Source organism: Pipistrellus hanaki (genome assembly GCF_964339955.1).
Source record: "Pipistrellus hanaki genome assembly, chromosome: 13".
Classification (NCBI taxonomy): domain Eukaryota; kingdom Metazoa; phylum Chordata; class Mammalia; order Chiroptera; family Vespertilionidae; genus Pipistrellus; species Pipistrellus hanaki.
In genome coordinates, this window is record NC_140515.1 from 52,435,885 (window position 1) to 52,448,558 (window position 12,674).

Consider the following 12,674-nt stretch of genomic DNA (forward strand, 5'->3'; position numbering starts at 1 on the left):
CCAAAAGTCTCTTCCATAAAGCCCTCTGGGGTCTATGCTGACTCCTTAGAACTAGGTTCTCCCTTCTCTTTCCATTTCTGCTTTTCTGGAAGGAAACCGGAATGTCTACATCGTTACATAGGACAGTGGCCTTTACCCGTATTTCAAGGTAGAGGCATCTAAAATCGGGAGAATTCAAGCAGCCAGGGCTTTCTTGGTCCACTTCCCTGTGCTCGTTTCTCCCCAAGCAATTCCCACCAGCTCAGCCTGGTCCTCTGGACTTGACTTCCTGAACTCAGCGCCCACCCATCTCCTGCACTGCTCCTCCACTCTCCGTTAGCTAGACCAAGGCTCCCATCAACCGGGGCATGTGGCCACCCCACCCAGAGCTCCCCGGCCGAGGTGGCACGGCGGTGGCTGCCAGGCACTCACGATGTTGCCTATGGAGAACATGGTTTCGAAAGTGGGGCTCATGTTGTGGTGCTCCATGGACATGAAGACCGTGTTCACCACGATGCACAAGGTGATGGTGAGCTCCGCAAAGGGGTCCGTCACAATCCTGAACAGAAGGGCCTTGAACTTCAGCCACGAGGGGCTGCACTCCCAGATCAGATACTTCTGAGCCAAGCTGGTCAAGCAGGGGTGGCACCTCTGTTCCGATTCCTCGAGTTCTGCATCACAGGTGTAGTCGGTCAGTGACAGCTGTCAGCCAGGAGTCACTCCAGACCCCCATCCCCTAGACCCGTGGTCGGCAAACTGCAGCTCGCGAGCCACATGCAGCTCTTTGACCCCTTGAGTGTGGCTCTTCCACAAAATACCACGGCCTGGGTGAGTCTATTTTGAAGAAGTGGCATTAGAAGAAGTTTACATTTAAAAAATTTGGCTCTCCAAAGAAATGTCAATCGTTGTGCTGTTGGTATTTGGCTCTGTTGACTAATGAGTTTGCCGACCACTGCCCTGGACAAGTGGTTCTCAACCTTCCTAATGCCGCAACCCTTTAATATAGTTCCTCATGTTGTGACCCCCAACCATAAAATTATTTTCGTTGCTACTTTATAACTGTAATTTTGCTACTGTTATGAATCGTATTGTAAATATCTGTGTTTTCCGATGGTCTTTGGGTGACCCCTGTGGAAGGGTCGTTCGACCCCCAAAGGGGTTGCGATCCACAGGTTGAGAACCGCTGCCCTAGACCTTGTCATTACTAATAACCACTACCTCCAATCTCCACTTCAGCCTCCCTTTCTCTGATTACTATTTCCTAGTTTTTAAAGTTCCTTCAGTCCAGCAACACCAATCCAGTCTCTCCCCATCTAGTCCTCCAAGCCATAAACCCTATACTTTTTAACTGCTCATCACCTATGTCATGTCTTTACTTCTCAACTTATCTAAGTTAGAGTTCATGTCCATCCCTCTGTTTATTCCTTTGCAGACACCTGCAATTCCCTTGCCCCTCTCCCCCTTCATTGTATTGTACTTATCTGGCAGAACCCCAACTTGGAATAGACTCAATGCACAGACTACTCCACACCTGAGTAGCCGAACCTGGATGCAGAAAGTACCTGACTATGCTGGCTGGTCCCACTAGGGATTCATGAGTCCCAGCTGGTCACTGTCCAAAAATTCTGCCACATTTCTCTATTTCAGTCCAGGCAGTCAGCCTCCCAGACTACTATTTCTCACTTTCTCCTCTCTCCTCCAACCTTTACTCCTCTCTCTGGCACTAAAAAGAAGCACAGGAAGGAGTGCTGAGTGAGGAGTCTTGCAGAGATACCATTGTGGCAGGAAATAGCCTGTCTGTGAGGCAGGACAGAGAGAGACTCAGCCTTGTAAACAGCCTCAACTTTGCTGCTCTTGACTGTCTGGGGAGATACAGAGGCTAAAAGAATTATGCACTTGCTAGCTTGTAAATGATCAGGGTTCCTCCCACAAAGAATCTTCTGCGAAAGAACTATTCCAGAAAGAACTTTCCTCCTGTTATTAGTAAAGAGATGTCCCCCCCCCCCTCCTATTAACAGCCAATGTCTCCACCTGTGCATTCTCTCCTGCTAGCCACTTCAAGCATTTATGGAACATTCTCTCTCTTCCCTTTATGTTCCATCTCTCCCATTCTTACACACCATCTCTATTAGCATGTAAATATTCTTTTTTTAAAAGCCACATAAAAAAAAATAAAATCTTCCTTCAATTCTACTTACACTATAGAGTCATTTTTACTAACTCCTTCTCTTCACAGAAAAACTTCTTGAAAAAGTTGTTTTTACTCCCTTACCTCTCATTTATTCTTCATCCCTCCCTCCAATGTGGCTTCTGCTCACCCCCTTACCCCACGAATCCTCTCTTGCTCAATCACCAAAGACATCACATGACCAAAACCCTGGACTTTTTTGCGGCTCGATCCTCCTTGTTTCTATAGCTTTGCCTCTTTTGACCTTTTTGTTCTTCTTGAAGGAATTTAGACCTTTGGCTCTGTGTTCTGTTCTCCCGGGTCTTCTCTTTGCCTAGGCATTCCTTCTTAGCCTCCTCCACTGACTACATTTCTTCTGTTCAATCATTCAATGTTGTTGCTTCTTAGAACTCTCTCCCAGACCTTCTCATCTTACTTGATTCCCTCAACATCACCCATCCACTTGCACCATTTCTAAATTACCACCTATATTCAACTGCTTTCAATGATGCATCTCTAGGTCACTCTCAACTTCTAAGCTCTAAACCTATTTATCATAAAACTGACTTTCTCCTGGGCATCTCCGCCTGGCTGTCTCAGGGGCTCCTGGAACCCAATATGTCACAGACTCAACTCACAATCCTCCTTTCTCATCTTTCCCCAGTGAATCCCCTGCTCCCCCTAAAGTGTTCCCTTTATGTCACTGCACCAGCATCCCTTCAGTTGCTTATGCCAGAATCATGTAAACCACTAAATCTTGAATCTTATGCCCTCTTAGATAGCTCTCAGATCCTTCCATTTCCATCATCCCCACTGCCACCACCCCAGAGTCCGGGCACTGCCATGTTTCCCTGCTTTCCTCCTAACTGGTCCCCTGCCAATGCCATTCCCCTCTTAATTCCCTTCTCTACATGCATCCAGAGTAACCTTTATAAAATGTAAATGTAGTGCCTCTGTGCCAATCCGTTAGTGGCACCTCACTGCTCTTAGGATGAAGTCCAAAATCCTTAATATGGTCTAAGAAGTCCTGTGGGTCTGGCCCCAGTCCATCTCTCTAGATGTACTTTAAGGCCCTCTCTTCCTGGCTCTCTATGCTCCTGCTCCGACAAGCTTTTTCAATTCTTCAAGTGTGATGCTGTCTTTTGCTTCAGAGATTTTGCTGTATTTTTTTTTTTTTTTTGTGTGTGTGTGTGTGTGTGTGTGTGTTTTTCCTATCTGGAATACCCCTGGCTAAATTTATCACATCTTGCTTAGCACCATGCACTTCTTCTTAAGACACTCAGCACCCCAGAAGTAACTTGTTCCATTCCCTTCTCCCTGACTCAGCATGAGGGTAGAGACTAGACTGTGCTCACTGCTGTGCCTCTGGTCTTCTGGCTGGGACAACTGTCAAAAGTTAGCTTGTATGCCAAGCGTAGGGGTTCACCTTCCCCCACTTCAGGGAGCTGCCAAGTTCTTATTGGCTTGGGCCAAACTTTCTCAGGCACAATCACTCCCAAAGTGGTGGACTTTGTAAATCCAATAATAATTCTGACAGCATCAAGCTTCCTTCATGGACTCCATGGGTATAGAGGATATAATGGTCAACCAGAGAAGATCACAACTCATCTGCCCTATGTGCAAACACCTTTGACCTAACCGGAGGTCACCTTTACCCAGAAAAATGTCATTATTTCTCCTGCCTTTCCTCACCTACTCTCATAGTATCTTCCTTGAGAAGTCTGTCCTACCTTAGAATATATGACAATTCCTGTTATCAATCCAGGTCATTATAAATTACTATTACCCGCCCCCCATCATTTATTATTCATTCAACAACTATTTGTTGAGCACCTACCATGTGCCAGCACTTCTATTCCAGGTACTGGAGATATAGCTGTGAACCAAACAGATATCTCTCTGGCCTGTGGAATTTGTAGCCTACTGTATATTTTCACTATTTTACAGATGAGAAAACTGAGGCCCAGAACAGTTAATGGAGTCCCAAGATTGCACAGCTTACCACAAGTGTCAGAGCCAGGATGCAAACTCAGACAGCTGGGCTATAGGATCTGTATTCTTTACTACCCTCTATTGCATCTCATCCAACCAAAACTGCTTTTGTTCTTAGGACACACATTTTGTTCATTCCTGCAAAATGCATTGCATTTGCTCTTCATCTTTCTGTTACCTTCTCTCCCAAGTTCTCACATGACTGAGAACTTAAACTCCCTTACTTTATTCAGATTTCTAGTCTATTTAGGGAGAATAGTCTTCCACAACCAACCCATCTAAAATAGCCCCCTTCTGCTCTAACTGGTTTGACTCAGTGAATAGAGCGTCGGCCTGCAGACTAAAGGGTCCTAGGATCAATTCTGGTCAAGGGCACATGCCTGGGTTGCAGGCTCAATCCCCAGTAGGGGGTGTGCAGGAGGCAGCCTATCAATGATTCTCTCTCATCATTGATGTTTCTATCTCTCCCTCTCTGAAATCAATAAAAATATATTTTTAAAAACTTATCCCCTTCTCTAAATCCTTATTCTCCACCTCCTTCAATTTTTCTTTTACTTCTTATCACTACCTGAATATCTATTTGTGCTTATCATATGTATAACCCAGCCCCAGGATGTAGATTCAATGAGGATGGGTTTCTAGCTTGTTGACCACGGAATTCTCAGCTCCTGGAACAATGCCATCCACAGAGCAGGTGCTCAACAAACTTTTGCTGATGAGTGAATACATGACAAAGGAGGGAAGGAAGAAGCTCAAGAGTTCTGGGGAATAAATGAAAAAGCAAGCTGTTTGCCTTTAACATTGGCTATTTGAAAACTTATCCACACTACAAAAACCCCACATTGACTAAGGGTGATGGCCAAAGGCAGAAAAAAGAGAAGTGTTTAGGATCCCAGAACACAGAGATGTTTAGGATCCCAGAACACAGAACACTTTGCCTTTGACACCAAGTTGGGGCACACCGCCCCCCCACCCCCACCCCGCTGCTCACATGGGGACTCATGACAGCGAATTTCCAATGAGTAGCACTTACCCTCGAGGACGGAGGTCATGATACTGACCACACTCATTGCCCTTTGGATCCGGAAGGGTTCATGCAAGTATTCTGCTGATAAGAAAGCCTTCTTTTGTCCTGCTTCAGATGCCTGCTGGGACACAAGCAGAGTCAGGGCGCTCCCCAGACTTGACTTGATGGTTTTTCAGTGGCAAAGAGAGCTCACTCAGCCTCTGTTGGCCAGTCTCTTGTAGCTGTGAGCTGCCCAGTGAAGCTGTGGCCCTCAGCAGTCACGTTCAGAGAAACTGGGCTGCTGCTTGAACTTGGGGTAAGAACTCCAGCATGACGAGCAGGACACAGAGCTGGGGTGCAGCCCGAGCCAAGGTCTGCAGTCAACAGAGTGGCCTGGGCTCGCCTGACGCTCTACAAACTCCTGCCCTGGGACAGGGTGGGGAAGGGCTTCTACCAAAGAGAGAGGAGCAGCAGGCCAGGCAGTCATATGAGATGTCCTCTGGGCTGTGCATATGACATTTACACAGAATATGCATGATATGTATACTACTCCATGATAGACATTTCCCTTCTCATTGGCCCATTTCCCTCCCTACTTATAACCCTGCTTCCTCACTTATAACCCTGTTCCTCTTTCTTTCTGAGGGACATTTGTGAGTGTCCATGGTCCAGTTTTCAATCATCTCTCACAGTCCTTTTGATGCTTTCCCTCTTTGGGCCTTCAATCAGAAGTTCTGTCCGGGTCCTATGCTAGGACCCGAAGTCTAGTCACATCCCGTAGAATGTGGAGAGTCCAAAGCCCAAAGCAGCCAATTGAGCACCACACAAACCATTCAGAACCCAAATTCAGCAAGCATTTATTGAGCACCGACCATGGCTGAAGCATGTAGGTGTATAGTAAGTGCTTAATACATATAAAGAAAGTTTCCAATCATGAGGGCTCAACCAAAGATACTAGCAGATGCTGTAGTTATTTGTTAGACTCATGTACAATATATAAATATAGTCACTTTATGATTCCATTGAACCCTTTAGCTATTTAGAAGCCTTTTGCAAGGGGAGACACAGAGGCGTAAAGAATTTAAGGGACTTGCTAAAGGTGACTCAGTTAGTAAATGACACAGTTGTGATTGAAACCCAGGTTTGTGTGACACAGAAGGGCTTAAACACTTAATTCTGCACAAGCCAAATAATGCATCAAAAATGTATCCAAGTTGGAATATCTAGGAAAGTAGTAATCTAGGGATCAATAATAAGGTTTCTTTAATGGGGAATTTTCTAGAAGGTTAAGCACCCCTGAGGGGGCCCTGCAGACTGGCTTTGACTTCAGGACTCTGTGCTGGGGTTTCCTGTTGGTCCTTAGAGACCTCCTCTCTCTTTTCTCTGCCCTGTCCTGTGTACACACTGCATCATCCTCACCCTCTGGTTCTGATTGGGTTTGACCAATGGGAGGCACAGAAAGGAGATCAGAGGCTGGAAGGGGAGAAGAGCCCTGGATCTACCCTCTGGCTTCCCCCTGCCGGGCTGTGGCTGGACCCTGGCTGTAATCCTCTACCTGAGATGGCAAGTTCTGTGAAGCCGCCTCCACACAAAGCGGTAGCTCTTGCCGGATCCTGATTCTGGTCCTTTTCCTTGTCCCTCCACATTAGGCACATACAACTTCCCATAGTGCTGTTCTCGAGGGGCCTCATGGTTCCTTCTTAGCTCCCAAAGCCCCGCCCACCCCTGTAGGTATTCCTCTAAACTCTTGCCTGTTGGAGTGGTTCCTTCATCTGTTTCATGCTGGCATCCCATCAGAGATGCAGCTGAGGCAACTCTGTAAGACTTATCCAAGTCAGAGGAGCCATCCAGTGGTCTTCTCACAAGTTTGTTTGCAAACTGCTCTGTGCCCAAAGCTAGCCAGCGAGGGCAACCAAGAAACACTAGCCGCATCATTACTGCAACTGGATGGTGAACTCACATTCTGTCACGGCTCCCAATCCAATGAGGAGTCCCTGGCTTGGCATTACACTCTGTGGTTATTCTATTGAAAGTGCTGACCATTCAGTCACTGTTGCTTACTTTGCTTCTGCTCAGGTCTGTCCAGGGCACCTGCTAGGATTTCTCTGTGTCCCATTAGCCAAGTCCAGGGTAATTTGCACAGAGCCCCAGGGAGGAGGAGAATCTTCCAGTTTTCTCTTACTTATCCAGAGAGTGAGCAGGCCTATCTCTAAAGCAGTGGTAGCAAGTGGGAACAGAGAAACACTGAAGAAAATATGGGATCAGCTGGAAAATAATCTGTATCCCTTTACAGAGTAAACCAGAAAACCTGTTTGAACGCAGATAAACCCAACCTCTCTCTCTGGGTCTCACTTGCCCAGTCAGTAAAATGGGGGTGAATGGGAGGCATTGGGCAGAATGAGGTCTGAAGGACCCTTTCATGGGTGACACTCAGAACGTCTTATCCCAAGGCCTCTAACTGGAGAGCAGCCCCAAAGAACACTCCCAGACTCACCGAGCCTTCTGTGACTCCGGGTCCATGCTCACCACTGTGTCCATCCTCTCCAGGCCCTGATCCAGCGTTGGTGGGTTGAGGCAGCGGGCTCTTAGGGAGAGGGCCTGGTTGGTTGGTACTCCCACCCAACAGCAGGGAGCCCCGATGGCTGTCATGGTCTCCAACAAAGACTCCATCATCTGTGACCCCATCAGGGAATGAACCGTCTCGGACAGGGGCCCGGAAATGGAACACACTGCCATGGCTAGCCCGGCGTCTCCCAGAGGCGAGGCCTAGGAAAGACTGGGCATTGCCCCAGAGGAACAGGTTAGGAGGAGGCTGGACGCTTGCCCTGCAGGACAATCTGGAGCCCAGCACTTGGCTCTGCTCACTCTAATTTCCCTGCCCTTATTCTCATGACCATCTAGCAACAAATGAAGGATACAGATCTATTGGGTATTCTAGAACAGGGGAAAATATTCTTGACACAACCTGGGAAAAAGCCAAGAGAGATGACAGATTTCAGGGTGCTTAAGATCAGCAAATAGGTTCTCATGGCCAAGGACATGTTAGAGGACAACCTTGTGGTTCAATCAGATGTGTCGACTGTTTGCCAGCCTTTGACTATCAGGCTGCTCCACGTGCAAGTTGTGACCTGAGGAGACTCTGCTATGTGAACTAGTTCTGGAACATGCTTGGTAAATGGTTGCTGAATGACCCAGTGCACTTTATGGCCTGAAAATTAGGTTCTACAATTCATTAGATTCAGCCTACATGTGCGGCAAAGGAGAAGACAAGAGCTTTGCAATGCAATAAGCTTCCAGGATCCCTTGAGGCAAACTTTGAATAGTCGACAATGGGGAGATTGAAGGGAGAGTTACAGCCTAATTTCCTGGAAGAATAATGACATTCCTCCAAATCAATAAACATTTCCCATCAAAATCTGCCTCTGAGGGAATTGTGTGACCTACAGTGCCAGGAAAAAAGGAACTAATTCATAGGCCCAGAGCTCCTGGAGAGTTAGGATGCTGGGTGAGCTAGTTCCCATGGCCAACGTGGGAACCTGACCATAACAAGTTATCAATTATGTCCATAGGTTCTATAAGTTATTTCTAAAATCTAAACACTGAGTACCTACCAAACTCTGAAAATTTTCCCCTTCCTTACTCCTGTGGACAAAAAAGGGGACACATACCAAACCTGACAAGCTCAGGGGTGGCCTGCATGGAAGGCCTAATGTAATGACATAGGATGGTCTGAAATGAAAATTCCTAACAAAAGGTGAGTTGTGGCAGGTAGTCATGTGCTAGGCCACTGTCTTCATTGACAAAGGTCAATTTTACCGTAACTGAGCCTATCTATCATCTTTTTGCATCAATGATAACTTGCTTTTGGAATGTCAGGGTAATTCCCCTTTTCCAGACTTTTCAGGACATAATCTCCCACCAGTATATGAGACTACAGAACCCCTTATTGATATTTTGTTCTCCCGCCCACATACCATCTCTATGTGCTGTAAATATTAACTGCCCTTTATTCACCAATGTAAAAGAAGTATGTGTGTGTCTCTTTATTTTACTCTCTATCCAATCTCAGACATTTTCCCATTTTTGCTTTCTCCTGCCTCCCTAATCTCTCACCCATTTTATGTAACCCCCTTACTTCATCCTCTTTGATACTGATATATAAAATAAGTGTTAATAGTGACATTTTCAGGAGCATTTCCTCAACCCGTTGGGAATTTTGCTTTCCAGAAATTGTCATTAATTTGGCTCAAATAAACTCATAAAAATTTTCTATAGTCCTGGCCTGCGTGGCTCAGTTGGTTGGGTATTGCCCCGGGTACTGAGGGGTTGCTGGTTCAGTTCTCTGTTGGGGAACATGGCTAGATTGCAGACTCAGTCCCTGATGGGGGTCTTGCAGGAGACAGCTAGTTTTACTCACATCAATGTTTCTCTCTCTTTTTCCCTCCTCGATCCTCTCTCTGTAAATATCAATTTAAAAAATCTTTAGAAATTATTTACAGCTTTGGACATATTTTACATTAAGAATTCCTTTTACACGCTAAACTAATAAAATTGAGACATCTTGTCCATTAGCATTCTCCTTACTTATCCCCTTATCTCATAGAAGTTTCAGCAACCATCATTGAAACCCTGATATTATAAACAGAGCACTCTTTGCCTAGAATGTATGTCCAAGGAACATGGAACTCATAAAAATCCACAAATCCTTCTCATTTTTTAAGCAAAGTAGCAGAGTCAGTAAATCCTTATTAAAGATTGGACAACCACATTATCTGCACTGGAGCATTAAGCAAACAAATAAAGAAATGAGAAAGAAAAATTTGATCCCATATTTGATAGGCAATGCCTCCTTATCCAACAATTAATATTTCAAAATTAAACTTTTGTGGGCAATAGCTTCTCTCTCCCTCTCCCTCTCCCTCTCTCTCTCTCTCTCTCTCTCTCTCTCTTGTTTTGTTAATCCTTATCTGAGTATATTTTTTTCATTGACTATTTTAGAGAGAGTGGAGGGAAGAGGGGGTAGAGAGAGAGAAATATCAATGAGAGAGAGACACACCAATTGGTTGCCTCCTGCACACACCCCAACTGGAGCCAGGAATTGAGCCTGCAACTGACTTAGGTGCCCTTGACTGGGAATCAAGCTCCAGACCCTTTGGTTCCTGGGCCAATGCTCTAATCACTGACCAAAACAGGCCAGAGCAGCAGTGACTTCTGATTTTAAGTATTAGACTCATCATAACATGCATCAGCCTAGCAGACAAACCAGTTTCCTGTGGGTTTCCTGAGACTTTGACTGTGCCTTTCCTAGCTATCTCCAACAATCCTCTCACTTCTGATAGTAGAAAATGGCTTATATAAAAACTGCCGAGGGTCTATTTACCACATGAATATACCTAGGAAAAGAGGAAGGGAGTGCCTTCTTGAATGGCCTCTAATTAATTAGGTAGCATTAAAGAATTACCCAAATGGCATTTTCCTGTCTTTGCTTGTCCATGTTCTTTTTTGTGCCTGGAAAATATGTCTCCCAAACCCTTCTAGTCCTCAGTGACTGGAGGACCCCCTACTCACTACTTACTAATCATTTTAATTAGTCTCTCTTCCAGTGAAGCCTTTCCTGATACAGCCCAATCCTGTAAGAGCTGTGTTTCCTCTTCTATTTCCCAAACACCATTTACTTGTCCCTGACAGAGTATTTAACATATGTCTGTTTTTATGTCTGTCACCTCCATCCAAGTGGAAGTCCTTGGGAAACAGACCACGTTTTAGCAATCTCTTTATACCAACCACCTAGTCTTGTTGCATGAACAACACATAGTTCCTCTTTTTTCCCTTGGAAGGGGAGCATAGCTGGAAAGATAACCACATACACCAAACAATTAATGGAAATCCAGATGCTAAGTTATGGGGAAAATTAACGCCCAATTCAGAGTAACATTGACATTTCCTTGAAGCTGCAATTCATCCTGATTGTCAAATCCCTGGTCAAATCCCCTTTGAAACTTCTGAACTGTGCCATGTGCGTGCCAGGTGTTCCTCAAGAGTAAGAGCAAGGAAGGGAAGGACACAAACTCTGATAAATGCTAAAATATGGGTGTCTCTGAGGCCAGTGTGCAGGTGAGTGTGTCTGTGTGCTTATATGCACACACAAGTTTGAGGGTTGTACAGATGGTATTCCAAAAAAGTAAAATATACTTCAGATGAGCACAAGAGATTGAGAAGGAAGTAACCGTCAGAAGGCCCCCAAATAGCCATTTTTATCCCCTTTCCCATTCAATAGTACTAGAGTGGGTACTATTGTACCACAAAGGGGTTATTATCTCTCAGGCCTGTGAAAAGGGCATATGTGGGTTACACAGGACTTTGAAGGGAGAAGGTGGTAGGAGGAAACTTGGGGTGAGTACTGTGAATCTTAGAGTGGGAGGTAGAGGCTTGCTGTGGGGCAGAATTGCTACAGGATCTACAGTGATGTACTCAAGTTATTCCTAGACTGGACACTATCACAGAGATGGATGGGTGCTGGGATCTTCTGTGCCAACAATAGATAGGTATTTGAGCTGTAGGCGCTGAGGCATGAGGTCAGAAAAGAAACTTGCAAGTGATTTCAGCACCACGGACAAGAAACACCCTCCCGGTAACAGAGTTGCTGACAGTGAGTCAGAAGGAAGCTGACACAGGATGACCACAGGTCCACAGACACCTTAAAGATATCATGTCCAATATGGGCTCACCACTTTTCAACACACTTAGCTTCTTCCTCCAGTGCTCCTGACTTAGAATCACCACCCACCTAATTGCCCAAGCTTGAAACCTGGGAGTCATTTTGAACTCAACTTTTCCCACATTCCACAGTCCCAGTCTTGTTGATTCCATCCCTACCCATCAAAGTCTTTATAACCCACCTTCTTTTCCCATCCATAATGACCCTGCCCTAGTATAGGTCACAAATTTGGGGCCTGGATTACTAAAACAGCCTCCCAATGTCTGTGCCTCCAGCTAGCTTCCTGTTACAAACCTACTGTTGACAACAGCTGCAAAGGTGGGTACTCTTCAGAGCACAAACCTGAGCCCCTTACCATCCTGCGTTGGTTGTAAGGGTCAGATTGTGGTGATTTATTGTCATCTGTGGAGCCATCTGACACCTTTGGCTTCATTCTGTGCCTTTTTTCGTTGGCTCTTTTGGAGGCTAAAGGGGATCCACTGTGGGAGTGGAGAGAGGCGGTGTCAATCCCCATTGCTGCCAGCACCTGAGGAGAGAGAAAAGCAGCTGCAGCCAACAGTATCTGGTTGAGCTTAGAATATATGTGTCCCCCAGACATGGGGTATCACAGAGGTGAATGCGTCTGAACCAGAGGAAGTCAGGATGAGGACTCGGGTGATGGTGGGATTGAGACATGGCACAAAGAGCGACCTCCGGGTCACCTTCCTCATTCACACTGTGGAGGAGACCCTATTGATGACCTGTCCGGATCCCTTTGACCTGGTCAGGACACTCATCTCCAGCTGAGTGCTGGAGTGTTCGCTGCTAATGGC

General features: G+C 45.8%; 1 protein-coding gene across 1 annotated transcript in view; it reads right to left on the reverse strand.

Annotated features, from left to right (window-relative positions):
- SCN10A (sodium voltage-gated channel alpha subunit 10) overlaps positions 1-12,674 on the reverse strand; it is a gene marked incomplete at its 5' end in the record, with an annotated part of 75,501 nt that overhangs the window by 39,318 nt on the left and 23,509 nt on the right. The window contains 4 exon segments of the mRNA XM_084902781.1: positions 412-650; positions 5,172-5,283; positions 7,639-7,920; positions 12,218-12,388. Of these exon segments, the coding sequence (XP_084758907.1) occupies positions 412-650; positions 5,172-5,283; positions 7,639-7,920; positions 12,218-12,388 (804 nt within the window).